Below are 22,166 nucleotides of genomic sequence, written 5' to 3' on the forward strand. Positions count from 1 at the left end.
ATACCCCAACCCCTACCCCTGGTAGGCCAGCTGGTGCAGGAAGACTTGTCAGGCAAGCCAGAAATGTTGTCCTCAATGTCTTTAACCCGAGGCGTCCCGTCAACATATGGGTATGTTGCAACATTTTGCATTTGCCAGTCCCGTTGACATACTGGTATGTCGCGCAATTGCAAGGTTCATAATTTGCTCAATTTTTAATTTTTGCACGTGATTTTTCGAACGTATACACCGGACACCTTCCTCTATTCCTCAACAAGATGCCAAGCAGGGACAATGCCTTACACCGCATAACCTCCTCCCCCCGGCACGCCATTGTCTCGGCAATTCACCTGTTACCAGTGACCTGGCCAATAAAGACATTTGAGCCAGAGTGATTCCTCAATCGATGACAATGTGGAGGACAAAGTTTACATAGCATTAGAGGAAGAAACAGTCAGAAATGATGATCAGGTAATGTGGCAAAAGAAGGTCAGGTATGGTGATGAGTTAATGAGTGAAACAATGCTTATAATGCCTATATTACTGTTTGAAAACCAATATACTCTTGTACTACATATAAATTAGTACCAAGTAAATAAATAAATACCTTTATGAGTGGTGTGAAATAGTTACCCTCTCACAGAACTTGTTTTCTTTGGTGCCAGCCTGTTAGAAAACCCAGTCAGGTAAGGAGGTACTACTACCTGGATTGAGTATTTTAAACCTCAGGTGAGCGATTTCTCTATGAAATTTCGATGTTTCTCACCAAAAGCGGAGGTTTTAGCCAAAAAAATAAAAAATCGAAAATACTTCGGGATTGGGGGGTGTCGGAGGTGCGAAATAGCTCGGGACATGACGGGTTAAGTATTTCGATAAGGACAAGAAAGAGCCAATAGCAGATGTGGTGAAGAGAATCTCAAAGGCAACGAAAGTTTCACAGCCTGTAATTAACAAGATCAGACTCCAGGGCAAGAGGAGTGAAGATGGAGTAATACAATCACAACTTTATCGGAAACGGTTGTCACCTGTCCTTGGGAGAATGGATGACTTCGACAAGGACGCAATAAGAGAAATTCTTGCCTTTCATGAAAGAGGAGAGCTGCCTACACTTGATTTGCTGTTAGAAAGACTGAAGGAACCACCAGTGGACTTTAAAGGAGGAAAAACAACCCTGTGAACATTGCTGAAGAGTATGGGATTCAGACACAAGAAAATTGTAACAGCAGAGCTATATTGATGGAGAGATCAGACATCGTAGTTGCCAGAAACAAATTTCTTAGGGAACTTAAGATTAACTGATGCAGTGGGAATCCAAGGCCAGTAATTTGCCTCGATGAAACCTGGGTAAATCAAAATTGCAGCGTTGAACGGTGCTGGACGAACAAGGATGGTACAATTGGGTCTCACACAAAATCCGGCAGAGGTGGATGATTCTTCATTGTCCACGCAGGAAGTTCTGAAGGCTTTGTTCCTGGTGCACTCTTAATGTTCAAGTCCAAGGTTGGCAATAAAGGAGAGAGATTACCATGATTCAATGAACAGCCATACATTCAGAAAATGGTTTCTGGAGCAACATGTTTCAACATCCCTCCGAGGTCATTGATTATCATGGACAACGCTCCCTATCACAACATGCAGACGAACAAGGCACATTCAGGAAATTCAAGAAAAGGGTATATCATCAAGTGGTTAAGTGGCAACAAAATTCCCCATGACTCCTCGCATACCAGAGCTGAACTTTATCAATTTGTTCAGCTTCACAAGGAAGCCAAGCTGTGCTATGAAGTTGACGAACTTGCTGTTGCTGCAGGACATAAAGTACTCCGACTTCCACCATACTATTGCCAGTTTAACCCAATAGAACTTATATGGGCTCAAGTCAAAGAAGAAATAAAGAAGAAAAATTCAACTAACAAGCAACTTATGGAGAATGTAGAAGAGCTTACACTACAAGCTATTGATAATGTGACTAAAGATAACTGGAAAAAATGCGTAAAACATGCAATGAAGATTCAAAAAGACTATAGTAAGAAAGATATTGCTTTTAAACACATTTGAGTCATTTTCAATTGTCTCATCGTGAAGAGGAAGCTTTCACGAGTGTACTGAGGGAAATTTATACAAAAATAAATGCAGATTTAAAGCTATTAAAGCATCCTTTCATTGTGCAATGAATAATTGAAAGGTATTATCAGCGTCTTAGTCTGTTGTCAAGTGAGAGTATCTGACACTGCAGTATGATAACATGTTGCTTTATTCACAGCGCTGACGGGAAGAGGCGTGGCCTTTTGATATTCCTGATTGAAGCGATTACAACTAGAATATAGATGAATATGTTGAAAAATTACTACTTATCTGTGTTCCTTGGTGGACATGATAGTACAATGGTTTTGATATGCGACTGTCACGCATCAGAACTTAAGATTTTGATACCTCAGTCACCTGGACATATTTGCTTGTGCAACTATTTACATACATAACAAATGTTGTAACGACGCACTCCATTGATGTTCAAGATTATGGCTATGTCCAGTCCCCCCACCCCAGCATGGAACTGTATTGTATGTTGTAGACACCGTACCGTATCCAAGTCCACAGACTACTTAAATCTGGTAATCTGCACAGGCATAAATACCTATGGCAAGTCAAATTCTATAGATTTTGATGACGGTAGCTTCTCCAACCCCGCCATGTAATAGGTGTGTATATCTGTGGATGCCATATATTTTGAACCAGACCACCTTTCGTTTTACAAGTTTATATGCACAATTTCCTGGTTAAGAAGGCAAATCCTTTGAAATGAAAAGGGTCTTGGTTCCCTCTCCTTAGTGTATCAGAGCTTGTAGATACTGTACTTCCAAGACAAAGCCAGCTATTGGGAACGCAATTTTTTTAGTAACCAACAAACTTTCTGCTGTCAAAGTTTTTATCAAGTTCAAGTGTATGAAACTTTTCCCTTCCTAATGACCCTATCACTCACCAACATAACCTTTCACCTCATCCTGTACATCTTCGCCTTTCCACTGTCTTGATTAGCTCTGAGGTTTCTTGGCATCAGCCTCTAAGTCTAAATCCTATAAACTTTCTTGAGTGATTTAAATCGTTTGGTAGCAGTAAGACTAAATTAACAATGGCCGTATAAAAAACAAAAACTCACACCTCTCGATTCCTGGCACTCACCTCTCTACTGCTTCAATCAGTTCTTCTACTGTTTCTGGTCTAGGTGGAAGCCTGGGGATATTTAGTGAGGTGATGAGGCTACCGCGATATGCTGCATTCACCACCACGCCAAATATGAGCCAAGACCCCACCAAAATGTAGTTAGACCGACTTGATGAGAGGCGATCAAGAAGTCCCTGACCCAGAAAGGTACCCACCACCTCCAGTACCACCGATCCAGAGCTTAGTTGTCCGTGTTTAGCCCGCCAAGGTCGAGTTCTGGTGATCTGTACGAGAAGGAATTCTGGAGCTTCATTTGTGACATTTAGTGGATTGCTTAGCATATTCTGTGAAGCATCATTGTAAATGTATTGGTGGATTGCTTAGCAATTCTATGAAGAGAGAATGCAAATGTAACTATGTGGTGTGAGAAAGAAAAGATTTAAGTTCTAGACATACATGTTGAAACTGCATTTATTGATAAGTAGGCTACAGTTCTTCCGTTTCAGCAATTCACAGCATAATAACTGAACATTCATTGAGAATGCTTTGTGGCAATTAAGTAAACTTCTGAAACACACATTGTTACTAAGAGAGCGTAAAATCCCTGTATGTATGTACCTCTAATTGCGTGTGTGTGTGTGTGTGTGTGTGTGTGTGTGTGTGTGTGTGTGTGTGTGTGTGTGTGTGTGTAATACCAGACATATAGCTAGATGAGACCATAAGGTTTTGGCACAACTTTACATCAATAGTGTGTTGCGAGATGCCAATGTCAGTGGACAGTAGACTTAAAAGAAGTTCTTGCAGTACCTGTAACCACAATTCTCTCAAGGGCGTTGCAGAAAAATAACGTGACTGTTACTGGACACTGTGAAAATGACTTTTTGCTGCAACTCTTATAGTGTTGTTAAGAGGGGCTGAGGAAAGATAACGTAAATGGATGTGGAAGATGGGAAGCTGAAAAAAAATCTTTATGATATTAATGTAGGACGAATCACGTGTCTATGACTTCATCTTTCCCAATCACCAACCCACCCATCAACCCAGTGCAATGGCTCTGCATTTCTCCCACCAAGCTTTATAACCCAGTAGTTCTTAACCATTACGGTGTCAGTATTGTTCAAGAAAGATGGTTCAAGCACATAAGTGGAAAATAAGGAATGTCGTGAAAAGTGGTGGTGTACATCGTGACAAACATTTATTTCTCGTCAGTCTATTTCTGTATATGGTCCAAACTTCAAAGTACTTTTTTCTTTGTACCATATAACTCATGGGATTCCCTCCTTTTCTGCCTGTAACCCAGACACCTACCTGCCCCCTTTCTCTTTGCCTTGGCTGTTCTGAGATACGGTACAGATAGTTAGTTATCCAATAGGTTTGATATCAAAGGATAAACCACGTCCATTTTCAGGTTTGGATATCAGAAAATTGTGCAGTAGTCAGTCAGGTTTGATATCCATTCCACACTTAGTAGATAAGTGTCTCCCGCCCTCCCCTTTTCGTTATTAGCATCTGATGGTGTTTATACCAAGTGGTGATGCAAATATGGTGTAGTTTATGTCATTGTGGTGGTGTTTATGAACATATGGTGGCGTTTGTGACAATGCAGTGCTAACGGATATTTATAACAGATGATTGAATCTTAGTAAATAACTTCTTGTTACCTCACACAGCATCATACGACTATAGGTTTTGTTTGAATGTGCAGTCATAAATCAAGGAGTTAGACGCTAGAGTGACCCACTTTTGAATTATTTTTTCGAAGCTTATGAATCTCCCCACATTTGTTCCATTATTTCGGTTCAAGCAAGCACACTGGTGCTGTTTTTGCCCAAATCGATCGAAATTTAGGGGTCTCGCAAGGAGCTTGAATGTCTAAATTTTAGTGAAAGTGACAACCGACAACCATTTACTGGATGAAAGTAGATTACCATATAGGTATATTTTCTGAATCCTTTCGATGAAGCAAATCGTTTGACGTGTATAAAATCTTCATATGATTAAGGGTTTCCAAAATTTCTTATTTGAAGTGTAGGTAATAAGAACATATTGTGTAGCTTTTTGTCTAAACATGCAACTTAATAATTTGGACCTACTCCTTGGCTTTATAAGGGTCTAGGCCTTTCCTTAAAAATTACGTAACAAAAAAGTGGCAATGGGACAAATGTATGTGTCGAAAACCATGCAGTAGATGACACATGAAAAGGGTGTTAAACTTTTTTGATGATGTTCAACAACTGTTCACAATGAGCACTCAACAATGAGTACGTGATTCACTTAATCGTTCTCATTAGTATGTTCCTTTGCAGACCCTCAACTAACTCAGTTGCTCATGGAATACCAACGCATGTAGAGGTGTACGGTACGTAGGAGGACTACTCGGCCTTGAAAGCAGGCTGTGAAGCCTATGCCCAGAGTAGGTCACATAAAAAAAAAAAAAAACACGTTTGAGATGAACAATCCTTTAACAACCAGAAGTGGAAGAGTTCTGGAAGCCAGAGAGCCACAAGTAGAAAAGGCTTTCAGCACCGTCTTCTCTATGATCAACGTCGGACATTTCACTCGGTCATCCATTTAAGTCCATCAGCAGCTTTAAACTGCCCATGACCCATCAGCTTCTCCAATTCTTCTTCAGTGCCATAGAGAACACAGCTGACAGGAAGGATGCCTTAAAAAAAAAAAAAAAAAAAAAAAAAGTAGATAATGTGCTAATATTTTGGGATATGGCATGTTTGAAGACCATCAGGAGACATCGCTGTCAAGTAAGGCTAGAGTCACTGTGGGAGGACTGGCATTTGCTTCAAAACAGCAGAAAATGGGATTATGGTGTTGGGGGAAGGCACACAAAATTTTTTGAAAAGCTCGATAAATCCCTGGGACATTGGCACTCTTGATGCTGCTGAAACAATAAAAAAGAATCGTTTACTGTTGAACAAGGATAAGGAAGAAGATATAGCTTTCTACCTTGATCAACAAGAAGCTAGGAGAGCAACAATGAGTGAGAACGACAAAATTTTCATCCTGAAAACTCAGCATCAATAAATGTGAATGCATCCCCCGGGATGATCCTCAGATCACTGGGAATTTGAAATGCCCGTCTGAAACTGGAGGTGACTTCTGGCATACAGAAGCTTCTCCAAGTGTGTCAAAAGAATCAGAAACAAAGATGTTGATCCCTCAGTAGAGATCATCTATGATATCTCTCACTGCATCACCAGTGTCCCAGCAGTCATGGAAGTGGATGATCTCTTCTGTCTCTCTAATAACCAGGTCTGTATAATACTTATCAACAATTTCACCATCATTACTTCCAGGGTCTCCGATAACTTACTCACTCCTTTGGTCCACCAACCTTAATGAGTCTATCCACTAGTACAGTATCTTGAATACTTTATACACAGATGACCAGCGTTGTGGCTGCAGTTTTACATTCGGCAGATCCACCTGCCAACCTGAACCAGTTCAGCATATCCAGAGAAACATCTCGTTGGTGTCGAGCGTCACTTCACTTCGAAGCTGCAAATGATGTGCAGGAGTCCTTTATGCACCGACGCACACTGTTGTCCACTGAGATGGGAAAATGATCAAGGTAGGTTGATTAAATACATTAGACTGATTTATGAGTATTTTGCTTCAATGTAGCTGGATAAAATGGACTATTGAAATAAAAAAAAAACACGATTATTTCAAGCATGAACTTATACTCAACTGAACTGCAAAATCTGGATAACAACATTTTCCATATCAGGACTCACTTGGAACAACAGAGCACCGCCAAGCAATTCTCATCACCGGAGCTTCCCACTGCATAGGAGGGATGTTGCTTGCAGTTCCAGCTTTTACTCACAGTACTGGTCTATCTCAAGCACGGGCCACTATGGATGCTATAGAAAACTGGGGATGTGAGAACAATGTAATATGCCTCTCTTCTGGCACAACATCCTCCAACACAGGCAGAATTCAAGGTGTAGTGGTCTGGCTGTAAAGAATGCTTGGTTGACCTCTTCTGTAGCTGGGGTGTCGCCATCAGATCCTGGAGCTCATTATTCGGGCAGTAGCTCTCATTGTGTTAGGTAGGAGCAATGCACCAACTGATCTTTTCTCTCTACAGTTGAAGAAAAGGTTAGTTTTATATCAGGTTTACACTCAAGAGACACAAACCATTATTTCCAATTCACTTTTTCTGCACTTGGGATGAGCTGGACCTTTTAACGTAATGTGAGCTGTAGATTGATAATCTGGCAGAGAAGACATCGTTGATGGAGCTGAGGGGCGATGCAATCCCCTCTCTTTTTAAGAGCTTCTCAGTTCGTCAGAGATGACTACAAGGAGTTAGCAGAGATAACCCTCCTAGTACTCGGGGCACAGCCTGACCATAAAATTCAACCCAAGACCATATCATCATGTGAGATGGATGGCTAAGGTTAAGAACATAGATTAACCCACTGCGTCCTGTTGATGTACATATGCACCCGAATGTATTGTCACTGTGACTCCCATTGACGTTTTTAAATGCACTGCACCTGCAAAGCCCATCATTTGCACATTTTTCAAATTTCGTGCTTGATTTTTGGTATGTATACGTGGGACACCTTTCTCTACCCGAGGCCAGGCGGGGACAATGTCTTACTCTGTGTGACCTTCTTGGGAACTCACCTGTTACCAGTGACCAGGCCAGTAAAGACATGTTGCGCCACGGTACGAAATTCAAGGCGAGAGTGATTCCCCAATCGATGACAACGTGGAGGACAAAGTTTACGTGGCATTAGAGGAAGAAATGATCAGAAGTGACGAGCAGGCTACGTCGCCAAAAAAGGTGCAGTATGATGATGTGTTTGGTGTGAGAAACAATGCTTATATCACCTATATTATTGTGTGAAAACCAGTATACTCTTGTACTACATATAAATTCGTACCAAATAAATAAATATCTACCTATTCTGAGTGGTTTGGAATAGTTACTCCTCCCATAGAAAACATCTTCTCTGATGCCAGGCTCGATGGAACATGGTGCCAGGTGAGGGTAAGGTCACCTGTACTGGCATTTTTAAGCTCAGGTGAGCAATTTCTCTATGAATTTTCTGTTTCTCATAAAAAGTGGAGGTTTTAGCAAAAAAATAAAAAAAATCGAAAATCTGCCGGGATTGGGGGAGGTCATTGGTGAAAAATCTGTGGGGATGAGGTGGGTTAAGAGCAATATGAAAGTAGCTCTGAATGTTTACAACAGGTTTGTTTCTTTGTCAGTTACAATGTCGTCTCCGTTTCAGACCATCTACTACACGAAGTTCCTTATGTTCAGCAGACAGATGTAGCTCGACTATGAGCTGGAGGACAAGCTTCACTGGTTCATAGCTATCTCTTACGTGCCTGCTTGGTTGGCCATTCCTGTGTCAGCTGACGCTCAATATCAAAGTCCTTTGAAGTACAGAGTGCTGGACCTCAAGGTGGCAAAGTGGCACGGACAGTACCAAAGAGGCATTATTTGTAAAGCAGGCCTCAGACTGTCATCTTCGCTTTGTACATTAACAGAATCAGGAACAACATGAAGGAGCAGATGACTGAGAAGATATCCTGCCTTACTGTGCCTGATAACTACGAATGTGCAAACGTTTCCATCGACGAGCTTACCCGACTCCTCGACCTGATTGATGAGTCCTCCTGGCTTCAGTTTGCCAGTTTCAAGATGTGTGGGACTGCATGGCTAACTCAGCCAGTCCATCAGCGGGATCAGAGCCAGGACTTCCGTCAGCGAAAAGACGTCATTGTTCAACTCCAAGTAATCAATGATGTGATAGAAAGTGGAGTGAAGTTAACAGAGGACTTCTCAGATATAATAACAAAGGAAGAGTCACAGCTGCAAAATCTCCATGTGGTGGAAAATAACAGGACAGACCTCCACAACTTAAAAATGCTGTCACTTAAGAAGATGACGTTCAGTAATGAATTTTCAGATTTTATTAAGTTAATGATTAAGTGATTCACGTACTCTTCGTCGTTTAGTGCGCAGTGTGAATAGTAATGTACTTTTTAAACCTTGTTCAGGCATTATTTACCTGCATGATGTTGAACACATAGGCTACATTAGTACCATTGCTGCTTCTCTGTTACCTGACTTTTAAGGAAAGGGATTCCCTCACACAAAGCCAAGGATAAATACGTCCAAAATATCAAGTTGCAAGTTTAGAAATAAAAGTTTCATATTAAGTTCTTGTCCCTTACACCTCAAATACGCAATTTTATACACGTTAAACGCTTTCTTTTATCGAGAAGATTCAGAAAATATACAAATTCGTGAATCTCTCATCCAGTAAAAAGCTGTCAGTTTGTAATTTTTCATCAAAACTCGTTTTCAAGCTCCTTGCCAGACTCCTAATTTTGACCGATTTTGGTTAAAACGGCACCAGTGTACTTGTATGGGCCGAAATAATGGGAAAAAGTGCAGAAACTTATAAATTTGGATTTTTTTTTTTCAAAAGTGGGTCTGCCAGTTAGACACGTTTCATTTTGTTTCTGAGGTACACCTAAACACTTACTTCTACACAATAAGTAGCTCGTTTCACAATCAACACAGGTTCGCCAATATTCACCAAGCCGCCTTGCTCAAACATCAGAGGCCACAAATATGCATTACTTAAAATATTTTTTTGCTCTTGATAAAATGCATTTACATACTGTTTCTGAATATACACTTATTACCTCCGTCCTACCACATGTTATCAATCACCATTCCAAACATGTTGCATCCTACCTCCATGCTGTATAAGAACAATTTTCATCTTAGTAATACAAATACCTGCTCTGCATGGCCAGAAACACTCATATTTCAAAATTAAGATCCACCGCCATATTCTAATCTCTGTTGATAATTTCTGGCATTCAGGCCGAACATTCTAATTACTATCTTGATTTATTAAAACCTGATGAACAAAAATCACTCAAAATTATTCAAATATAGTGTTTATGACCATGTGCCGTAATTTATGACAATGTGGTTTTGTTTATGACCATGTGCCGTAATTTATGACAATGTGGTTTTGTTTATGACTGTATGATTTTGGTTTATGATCATTGCTTAATATGATCAGAGAATGATGGATCCATGTATCTCTGTAAAAATGTTTTTTCCTCTCGTTTCTCTGAAAACACTCAAAAAGATGAACAGGTTAATGCAAAAGGTGATCTGCGTCATTTCCGCTCATGCTCACGGACACACATGTAAGACCAATAACTGCAAGCATTTAAAAAAATATCATTAAGTGTACAATGTTCTCACTAACCATGTTATAGTTATACTTTTGCGGTCAAACTTTAGTTTGAACTATCTTTTCTTTTTTGAACAAGAAAAAAAACAAATGAAATCAGATGATGGGAGGCAGGGGGGAAGGAGGGCATGGAGGAATGGATCAAAATATGCCGTCAGGGCATAAATGTAAAAAGAGTAGAAACTGTTGTCCTTGGCAATGGAATGCACCAAGTTTTGTGGCTTTAACCCCATAAGCTCCATCCATAGGTTCACATGAAGTATATCAGGTTTAATATATATTGATTTATTGACTGATGCAGGACTAGTGAATTTTATAGACCCAGATTCTGGATTATAGGACTTTTGCTGTATTAAGAACTAATCATCATGGCTTATGTTAATTTTGTTTATTTTGAACATGGTGGTACTGTAGACCACATACTCACCATCACCAGAATCAAGCAGAAGACCAGACCAGATGTGAAGATTCCTGCCCAGACCTGGTTGCCCAGAGGGTAGTAGAAACTTAGCCAACGTGGCTTTAACACAGGCTTAGCCATGGCGAAGCCCAGAGTATTCTGATTAAGTGGGTATGTGTAGTCCCATCTATAACATACGTGGTGAAAAAAGGTCATTTCAGTAACCACACTCAATAACCGTAGCTTCTGTTCACTCTGTAATCCTACCTCCTGCTTTAGTAAAGTCAGTGCTGGGGTTTCGTTCCGAAAAAAACACTTGGTGTTGGTAGTCCATTTATTATTTAATGTTCATGAATATCTGTGTCATTGCAAACTGTTCCCCCTGCAGTTTATCAAAGGATCAGATTACTATCTTATCACCGGATAACAGGATTTAGTGTGGAACCGTAGGCAAAACCCCCGAGGGCCTAGACGGTGGTAGGAATAGAGGATGAGCAGAGACTATGGCTGGGAATGTATGTTAAGATGTTTATATATATATATATATATATATATATATATATATATATATATATATATATATATATATATATATATATATATATATATATATATATATATATATATATATATATATATATATATATATATATACACACACACACACACACACACAGACTATGCAGAAGAAACTGGCCACTGTGCTTGAAAATGCAATACCTAGGAGTGGCCTTCTTCATTTGTAAACAACTGCGTACAATTAGCTCGATTTCTTTCTGGTGACTTCTGGCTTCCCTCTAGGCTTACTTCAGATGAACGTTGTGTTTAAGCCTAACTCAGTCAACCCACAAGCTGAGCTATCGGTTAGTATTGCTGATTTCACTCCTAGCCAGAACCCTTGAATATTAATTTTAGGTGTATTTGATTTTATTGTACGCACTATAGAGATTTCATTGAGTACTACTTATCTAACTAATGAGGAAAAAGGTTCTTATTTTCACCTGGAAGGAGAAGAACATCCTTAACAAAGAAATCAAGGAACTAACCAGACGGTCAGAACGGTTGGTAAGGATGGTGTATTTGGCCTCAACACTATATGTTGTCCCGCCAAGAAAACTCGTCCAGGACGGCAATGCAAGACATTGGCAACTACAGACAATTTTTTTTTAGGTAAGAAGAACTTAAAACTCTTAATCAAACGGGTACATATCAAAGTTTATCATCCCAGTCTCCTACAAGGTGTTTGTATCCGCACCACCCAGCACCGACACCAGAAGAATCCGAACCTGCCATCACGCTTGCCAGCCAAGACCACTTGTGACCACAGAAGTGCACCAGAAACGTCTTGACTTTGCAAGAAGATACAAAGATTCTACCTAATAAGACTTGAAGAAGGTGATATTCTTTGATGAAAACACCTTTATGTATTTCGTCCTTGCACTGGACGGGTAGTGGGGGCCTCACAACATTAGTCACTACTACCCCCACTACACACAAAAGTTTGTCAAGTACAGTGGTAGCATAATAGTCAGTGGTTGTTTTAGCATGGAAGTGAGCTGGGAAGGCCTCTATTTCCTTCATAAATCACTATGGTGAATGGTAACAGTTATATGCTGTTGCAGGACAGCAATCTCTTGCAAATATTTGATATTCATGGTTGCATATATTTTGTATAGGACCCTGTCCAGTGTCACAAGGCAAAAAGGGGATATAAAATTCCTCTCAGATCAAGACACTTAAGAACTGGTTGGGCCAAGTAACTCTCGGATCTAAAGTTCCATAACGAAAAAAAAAATAAATGCATGGAAATAAGGGAAGGACAAGCTTACAACATGCAACACCTCGTCAGTACCTTGCCTTATAGAGGAGATTCACAACATGTGGATCAAGGAGAGTAATATACAATACGTTGAAAAGTTTTCCAAACAGCACGCCAGATTGCCTCCAGATGGTAACTAAGAACAAGGACAACATGATCAAGAATTATGATGCACTTTACACACACACACACACACACATTTTATATATATATATATATATATATATATATATATATATATATATATATATATATATATATATATATATATATATATATATATATATATATATATATATATATATGCATCCATCATCGAATCCTATGTCGCCCCACAGAGTAGCGTAGTAACCCTGAGCTAGGCAAATTTGTCCTGACATTTAAGATGAGAGTGACCAGCCTCACTCATCCCTGAGTGGCATTACGTGAGCAATAAACCCAACCATCCCCTGGATATAAACCTGCACCAGCTCAATCCGATTGGAGCACCTTAATTACCCACTAAACCACCAGGCGCCATAATTTGGTTGAAGGTTAGCACCCAGAGTTGTAAATAGTTTCCTAGTGTACAGGAAACCATTTGGCTTGTCACTCAGTGTAGAGTCACCCATAGGCAGAAGGAAGAGGAAACAATGAAGGAAAGACAGAAGAGGGAGTGTAAAGTCACCCGTAGGCAGTAGAAAGAGGAAAGAATGTAGGAAAGAAAGACAGAAGAGGATGGAAGAGAGAAAAGGGCAGACACTCAAAGTAGCACTGTATTGAGAAAGTGGATGGCGAGCGCCCCCACCTACCACATAAATAAAATATATATATATATATATATATATATATATATATATATATATATATATATATATATATATATATATATATATATTCCTTGATGTTTTTCTTAACATGTATCATGTGGCTTATTTGACTTGAGCGTCTTCAGTTCGTAATGGTTACAGCAAAGTCGTGCTTCCATCTCAGCACGAAATGTTAAGAGCATTTAATGAAAGAACCGACTGTCTGAATTACAGCGCCGATATGTTGCAACAAGATGCTTGAAAGCAGATGAATAGTTTAACCATCTTCGAGAGCTTAATATCAGGGCAGTTACAGGATGGTCCTTTCTAATCTCAAGATAAATGGGTGAGAATCTGAAAAAGAAATTTTAGCCATCATTATCGAGCACCTTATCGTATGGTTTACCAATCGAAATAAATATCCAAAGTTGAAAGTTTGTTGAGCCATTCTGAATTTTGGCCTTCATTTTAGATTGGTTGCAACGAGGCTATACGTAGGTCTACTTTTCGAACCATATTAGTTAGACAGTAAGTTCAGCGCAAGTGACATTGCATTCTAGTGTTTGAATATCTGAAGGCAATATAAAGTTCCAACTTGAAGAAAAGGTATATTTGAATTCAGAGCCTCAAAGTTAATGCTTACTTTGAGGTCCTACTTACCTCTTGAGACGAATGGGCGTGATGACGTGGGATATGCTAGAGACGAAGGACTGCCTGGTTTCCACCTGATCAGTTACCTGCAGAATAGCAAGGGTCAGTGGTGATAAGTGACATACCGTATACTGACTCTCATGTCAGCATATGGTTTGTTTTAATGTAATAATGAAATTAAATTAGTCTAACAGAAGTATGATAAATGAAAATATAAGAGAATGGATAAGAGAGTAGCATACTTCACCTCTATCCACTTTTGAAGAGCAATATATTGCAGATGAACCTTTATAGTAAAGAAAAAAAAATGAAAGTATGTACTGTACAGTACAGAGTGGAATAATCTTACTGTTGATGTGATCTCATACTTTTCCTTTTCTTTATTTCATGACATTAAAAAATAAAATATTAAAAGTCTGGTGGCAAAACTGTGCCGTTAAAGCTACTTCATTCTGCCTAACGCCCAAAGCTCGGTGGTTTGATGAGACTGGAGTTTTCTCAACACATCCCCCCCCCCCCTAAAAGTAGGCTGTTCTCAAGCAGTCATAACTCTTTAACTACACCACATTGAGCTTTCAGTTAATAATAGTTAAATCAGCAATCCTTCCTCTTTCCATTGCATGTCTCCCCAGGCCTCCAGGTAGCATCGCTGGGGAGACAGCTGATGATGAATCGAGGCAATTTGGGGGGTCACGGAAGGCTTCCTGAAACTTACTCGAAATTTGGTTAAGTTAGCTTAGGTTAAATTTGCAGGATAGGTAAGGTTGCCAATTTGTTTGGTTAGGTTAAAATGTAAGGTTAAGGCAAGGTACTAAAAAGTGACCAGGATGTATGTTTGAAGTGTCCGCCATTACACTCGAGAAACAGTTGATACAGCAAAAGGAACATTGATAAAAACAATTGGGAAAAAAAAAAGAGGGGAACGTACAGTTATCACCCCTCAAAAACCCCGAAAATGTAAACGACTATCAGGAAGAACTAATTTGATGGGGGCGTATTCACTTGCTTCATGCAGAGTGTACGTTAATTTTTTCTGCAGTCATACTTCACTAATGAATATCAGTCCTCACTGGCGTAAACATTTCTTCTCTTCAGCTGAATTTTCTTGATTTTCTAATACACTCATCTAGCTAAATTCTAACTTCACAATAGGCTTATCACAAATTTATATCGCCACCCTCATAAAAAGAAAAAAAAAAAATGTTTAAGCCACTTTTCGGCGACTTCTGGATTTTTGTCTAAATCAATTTCTCATCACGTGGCGCACCTCTTGGTATAGCTGCCTTTGCCAGGTCTAGGGTGTGAGTGGTCTAACATGCGCCTCAAGTGTCTGACTGTCATTGAAAATTAAGAAAATTATTTTTTTTTTTCGATTTCCTGAAAAGTAGAAAAAAATGACTTAAGCATTTTTTTTATGAGGTTGACTATATATATATATATATATATATATATATATATATATATATATATATATATATATATATATATATATATATATATATATATCCCATTGGAGCCCGGTGTCCCGAGTATTGGACAGAACTGGGATTTTTCAAGTCTTTATAAAGTAGGGAACCCTCGGGTAGGGACCTATGAGCTTCGCGACTGAGCCGATAAGCGGAGGGTGGTATGTTTAGTACCCTCCCAGTGCAGTGCCTCGCCCAGCACCTCTGGGATCCAATGGGATATATATATATATATATATATATATATATATATATATATATATATATATATATATATATATATATATATATATATATATATATATATATATAATGTCTATCTATCTCTCTATTACCAGATGCCATAATCCCGTAAGGGGTGGCCATTTGACTTTGAGTTATTTGTTTTACGGGGAGGGGCACTAACCCTCCACCAAACGACTTGTTGACACGTAGGGAGCACGTATGGTTTGGTTATATGGTTACCACCCACCGTTGTAAATAGTTTCTTGGCTTACAGGAAACCATTTGGGTTGTCACTCAATGTAAAGCCACCTGTAAATGAAAGAATAGCTATAAGAAGTGACAGGAAAGATGGGAGAAATAGGAAGAGAGGAGGGCAGGCACAGAAAAAGAATGATAAAGGCTAAGGAAGTAGTAGGTAGCACTACATCAAGTGAGTGGATGATGGTATATATATATATATATATATATATATATATATATATATAAACACTTAACTGAAGTTTTCCTAACCTTCTACAGCTTACCTATATTTTTCTAAGTGTCACTTCACTATATGATTATCAGTCATTACATTCGTAAACAAATAATTTTCTTACTGAAATTTCCTATATTTCTCTATGCCATTCATTTATGTAAAAATTTACACTGTGAATGGTACTTTCTCCACACACCCACGAAATAACAGGCTAGGGTGATGTGAATGGTGTTGCCAGTGATGAGATGAAGGCATCTCGGGAGCGATGAACGGAAGGGGGGATGGGGGCTGTCCGGGATGGCCGACACACGTCATTTTACACTCTGTGAGGTAATTCCTGCTCTCAAAAAGAGTCTGTCCACGCACTGATGATGGCACTGATCTCTAAAACTCTCCCAGTCAAACTATCACTCAACCTCTTCCTTGCACGAGTGGAGGCAAAGCAGGGGTATGGGTCGCAGGGGCCAGGCAGACGCTCGCAGAGGCAAGAAAATTTGACCATGTGGGTTCTGTAAACACTACTCCTACCCCTCCTGATTCCCGTGAAAGACTGGCAGTGTAGCTCAACCACCTCCTAAATGTCCACACTACACACTGGGCACCATAGAAACTGTAAAAGAAATCAAATATTGGCGGGAGATGCAAAGTGTCGATTGCCATCGTACTAGCTGCCTTTATCACCTGTCTCCTGATAGCTATGACCGTCATCCTAGTTTCAGGGGTTAAACTTTTTCAAAATTTTCGATGGTAAGGTAAAAGAAAATGATCAAAAGAAAAAATATGGATGATAGTATACAAAAAAAAAAAAAATCTAGACTTAGCAAGAATAAAGTATAATAAAAGATGGCAAAGTTGTGGTATTATGAGTTATACGTCACCTCCTTCCAGCTGCTGGATGGTAATATATGAAAGGTAAAATTAAGTGCTTGGCCAAGGTAAACCAACTGATTGTAGTCCATGCCAGAGTGTCTCACACCGTCATCCACCCTTGACGTAATCCAGTATGGCTCAAAGGGGAAGGTCGTGACATTCATTCTCATGGCTTGAAAACTGAAAGGAATATACTTTATATATTGCTTAATCATCATATATTCTTTTGTTAATTCTAATAATTGCCATACTATTTTTGTTTGCAGGAAGCACACACACACACACACACACACACACACACACACACACACACACACACACACACACACACACACACACACACACACACACACATCAAAACTCTTATTGTGAGACTATCCCTACTTAAAGCCTACCTGTTGAACTGTTCTTCACATTACACAAGTTGTTATCTTTTTCCTTTCCATTGTATATACAGTTTGTTCCAGATTTTGATGAGATCTTTCTGTTAAAAATTGTTCCATACACTTCCAGATATGCAATGAAAATGGAGTAAAGGATATTTTAACCTATTTCCATCTCCTCTTGCCAACCCTCATATATATTTCATTGTTTTATTTTTAGTTAGAATGACCAAATACTAAATACCAGTGCACTTCAAATTGTGTCCTGTGTAAATCTTCGCATGCCTTATAATTTTTATCTATTAGTGACTAGGAAATGATGATTAGTAGTATTTTGATAATTTGGGTAATGTGCATAAAGTGTTGACATTTGTTGAACTGTATGTAGGTAAGATAATATAATGACCTTAAACCAAAAAAAAAAAAAAAATTAAGAGTATTGTAAAACATTCCATACACTCCGTACAGTGTTATAACTTTGGAAGCAGTTTAGGAAGATGATTAATCTGTTCTCACATTTCTGCTACAGTATCAAAATCTTTATGTTCTTGCATCGTAAAGGTGACAGTGACCTTCTCAAATACAAGGAATGTTTGCATCACGAACTTGTTGAATTTGTCAGGAAACAAGCTGAGTGACTTCGGGTGGAGAAATCCTCGGTCTGCAGTCCAGGAGGCCACCTGCACCACCTGGGCACCGGTAGGGGTGTAGGGCAGGTGTGCATACAAGTCGTATCTGTAAGGTAGAAATACACTCTGCACTGTGGATGACGTGCAGTTTCGTTAGTTTTATGTAGGTGTATGTGCTGATATAGGAATTAATAAGTAATCTCTGCTATAACACTTTGCCAAACAATACTGCCATTATGATATGCTGCATGTTTTTACAAGCACTAGATATATGAATTATCTTTTGTAAATGGTGTACAGCTGCATCCAAACTCCATGAATACTACATGTAACAACGAACCTGAAATGTTCAAAAAATTATTTAACAATCACTGCTTCATGTTCCAAGGATGGGCTGGAAATTTTGTTGGCGATTGCGTGAGGAGAGGAGAGTATACCCTGTGAAAATGCATGCTTTAGGAGTAGCGAATCAAATGCAGTGGAGGGTTATTTATTTGCATCCAAATTTTAATGCCAAGAATGGCATGAAGAAACGGCCGTGGAGATAAAGAAGTGTGTGTGGTATGAGCTGAAACCATGCTGGAGGGTGGGAAAGGTCAATATACCCTCTCAAAATGGTTGTTGTAGTATTAATATTGTCTATCTATCTATATACCTAGGCTGCTTCCCCCAAGGAAAGGTAGGTAGCCGAGACAGGACGACACACTCCCCATTTACTCATCCATTCAAACACATTCATTTGCATCTTAGCCCCAAAGGGGAGAAGGAACAGATCCTCACTGCACCATACCAGACAAGGGTCAACTGCGCAGTGCAGTCAGTGACATCCTCAGCAGGGCACGACAGCGGAGCTGGTTTACCCCTGCCACATCATAATAGACCCATCCCCTTACCCGCACCTGACCTGACTAGCTGATCAGACCAAATGCGGAAGAATATCCCCTCCAGGCTGCGTCATCATTTATTCATTCACAGTTTCTCCCCATTTATTTCTGTCATGCACAGCCACTCTTCCTTGCTCAACAGACATCCCTCTCGCATCCAGCACTCTCTTCACACTGTCCATCCATCCTATTCGTGGTCTTCCTCTCAGCCTTACACCTCTCACATCACATCTAGTTATCTTTTTCACCAATCGCTCATTATCCATTCTCTCCATATGCCCAAACCATGACAACACCCTCTGCTCAACTCTACCAGCCATCTCCCGAACAACTCCAGTTCTCCTTCGCACTTCATCATTTCGCACTCGATCCATACGCGTCACTTCACACATACTCCTCGGACACCTCATCTCCATTACATTCAAACTTTTTCTCTCTGCTACACCCATATTCCATGCTTCAGCCCCATATAACGCAGTCGGTACCACAACACCCTCATACAGCCTTCTCTTTACATCCATTCTAAGCAAACGACATCTAAACACTTTTTTCATTCCTCCCAGCACCTTTCCTACGTCATTCATTGAAAACTTCACTTCTGCATCTATTCTTCCATCCACAGCAACATGTGACCCTAAATATTTAAAACACGCTACCTTCTCAAACAACTCGCCATTCAAAACTATATTCATCACTCTATCATCTACCAACCTCGTACACCTCAGCACTTTACTGTTATTCTCATTTACTTTCAATTTCCTCATTTCACACACTCTTCCAAACTCCTTTAGCAACTGTTTCAAAATCTCCTCTGAATCAGCCACCAGTGCAAAATATCATCTGCAAACAGCAGCAGCTTCAAATTCCACTCTCCACCATCAACATTCATCAGACTCAGACCTCCACCTAAAACTCTTGCATTCACCTCCCTTACAACACCATCCATATAAATATTAAACAACCAAGGCGACATCACACATCCCTGTTGCAGTCCCACTCTCAAGGGAAACCAATCACTCACAGCATTTCCCACTCTTACACACGCTCTACTATTTACATAAAAACTTTTCACCCCTTTTAGTAACCTACAATCAAGTCCATACAATCTTAAAACAGTCCACAAAGCCTCCCTATCAATTCTATCATACGCTTTCTCTAAATCCATGAATGCCCAAAACACATCCTTGCCTTTCGCTAAATACTTTTCACACACTTGTCTCACAGCAAACACCTGATCCACGCATCCCCTCCCTCTTCTAAAGCCACACTGCTCATCACCAATTACTCCCTCTGTACCCTCTCTAACTCTCATAATTAACACTCTACCATAAACCGTACCTACAACACTCAACTGACTTATACCCCTAAAGCTAGTACATTCATACTTACCACCCATGCCTTTATGCAACGGGACCATGCAAGCACTTGGCCAGTCAATTGGCACCATACCTTTCACAAAGCACACATTCAACACCCCTCAGGCATTCAACAGCACACCCATCCATACCTGCAGCTTTCCGTGTTTCCATCTTCTTTACTGCCTTCTCCACTTCCTCCTTCGTGATCAAAGAATCATTCAACTCTCCCAACACATTTATTCCTTGCACCCTTCCATTCGTCACAATCTCAGCCACCCTTTCCTCCTCTACATTCAACAATCTTTCAAAATACTCTGCCCATCTATTCCTTACTGCATCCATCTCAATTAACATCCTTCCATCCTCTGCTTTTACTTGCTCTTCCTTCCCATATTCTCCTTTTTGCACCCTTTTCACCTCCTTCCAGAAAATTTTCTTATTCTGTTGAAAATTCTCAGTCAGTCACCTACCCCACCTTTCATCTGCTGCCACTTTAGCATCACGCACAGCCCTTCTCGCCCTATTCCTCTTTTCCTTATACCACTCATATGACACCTCATCCTTCCTCTGCAGCCACACTTCATATGCACGTCTCTTCTCAGCCACAGTCATACTTACTTCCTCGCACCACCATTCACTTCCTTTTCTTACACCACCACCCACACGTCTCGCACCACACACCTCTTCTGCATGCCCCACCACAGCACTCTTAAACAACTGCCATTCCTCCTCCACACTGCCATTTTCCTGATCTTTCACTGCGTTCCATTCATCTTTAAATTTCTCCTGATACTCTATCTTTTTCTCTCTTTTATCCAACTCACTCACTTTCAAAACCTCCCTGCCACACCTAACCCTCCTATCTCTCACCCATCTCTTACCTACTCTTAACTTTCCCTCCACCAGGTAGTGGTCAGACATACCTCCACCCTCCCCTCTCAGATCTCTCACATCCAACAATATTCCTATTACATTCCTAGACACAACCACATAGTCCATCAGTGCTCTATCAACAACCCTTCCGCCCTCCTGTCTCACCCATGTATACTTATAAATACCTTTCTTCTCAAACAGCGTATTTCCAATCACCATCTCTCGCCTATCATTCGTTCCCCATTTTCATTTCTTCCAGGCATACCATGCATACCAACTACACCTTCAACTGCTACATTTCCCACTCTAGCATTCAGATCTCCCATCATTACCACATTCACATTCGCTCCAAAACTCTGCAGACACTCATCAACATCATTCCAGAAAGACTCCCTCTCTTCTTCATCCCTTTCACTACCAGGCCCATATGCAGTCACAAACACCCACAATTCACGTCCAAATTTCTCTTTCACCAACATCAGTCTCGATGACACCTCCTTCCATTCAATCACACACTGCTGTACTTCCGGACTCAGTAACAAGGCCACACCTTCTCTTGCCCTTCCTCTATCAACACATGAGAATCTTCCATTTACACTTCCAAACATAGACTCACCCTTCCCTTTCATCTTCGTTTCACTCAAAGCTAACACATCCAACTTTCCTCTCACAAACATCCTACCAGTCTCCTCCCTTTTAGCCTCAATCGTACTACATCCACGCACATTCATAGACCCAATCTTCAGGGTACTGGGATAACTCAATCCCCCATCCCTTTCTCTGGCCTGAATCTTTTTAGGAACTAAAAAACAGAGGAGGGGGTCCCTAGTCGCCTCACCCCGCCCCTTTTAGTCGCCTTTTACGACACGCAGGGAATACAGTGGCAGTATTCTTCCTAACACAACCTGGCCGCAGAGTAGTAGTACCACCCGATAGTGTGGCAAG

The 22,166-nt window shown here is 40.1% G+C and overlaps 1 protein-coding gene across 1 annotated transcript in view; it reads right to left on the minus strand.

Annotated features, from left to right (window-relative positions):
- Positions 1 to 22,166, minus strand: part of LOC145397173 (uncharacterized) — a 38,678-nt gene that overhangs the window by 14,163 nt on the left and 2,349 nt on the right. Inside the window, exons 5-8 of the mRNA XM_080270370.1 lie at positions 18,050 to 18,237; positions 14,068 to 14,144; positions 10,828 to 10,987; positions 3,160 to 3,425 (exon numbers count right to left, since the gene is read on the minus strand). Coding sequence (XP_080126496.1) covers positions 3,160 to 3,425; positions 10,828 to 10,987; positions 14,068 to 14,144; positions 18,050 to 18,237 — 691 coding nt within the window. The remainder of the gene's footprint in view (positions 1 to 3,159; positions 3,426 to 10,827; positions 10,988 to 14,067; positions 14,145 to 18,049; positions 18,238 to 22,166) is intronic.

Source organism: Coenobita brevimanus, chromosome 40 (genome assembly GCF_032717465.1).
Source record: "Coenobita brevimanus isolate Jiangsu-jjx chromosome 40, ASM3271746v2, whole genome shotgun sequence".
NCBI lineage: Eukaryota > Metazoa > Arthropoda > Malacostraca > Decapoda > Coenobitidae > Coenobita > Coenobita brevimanus.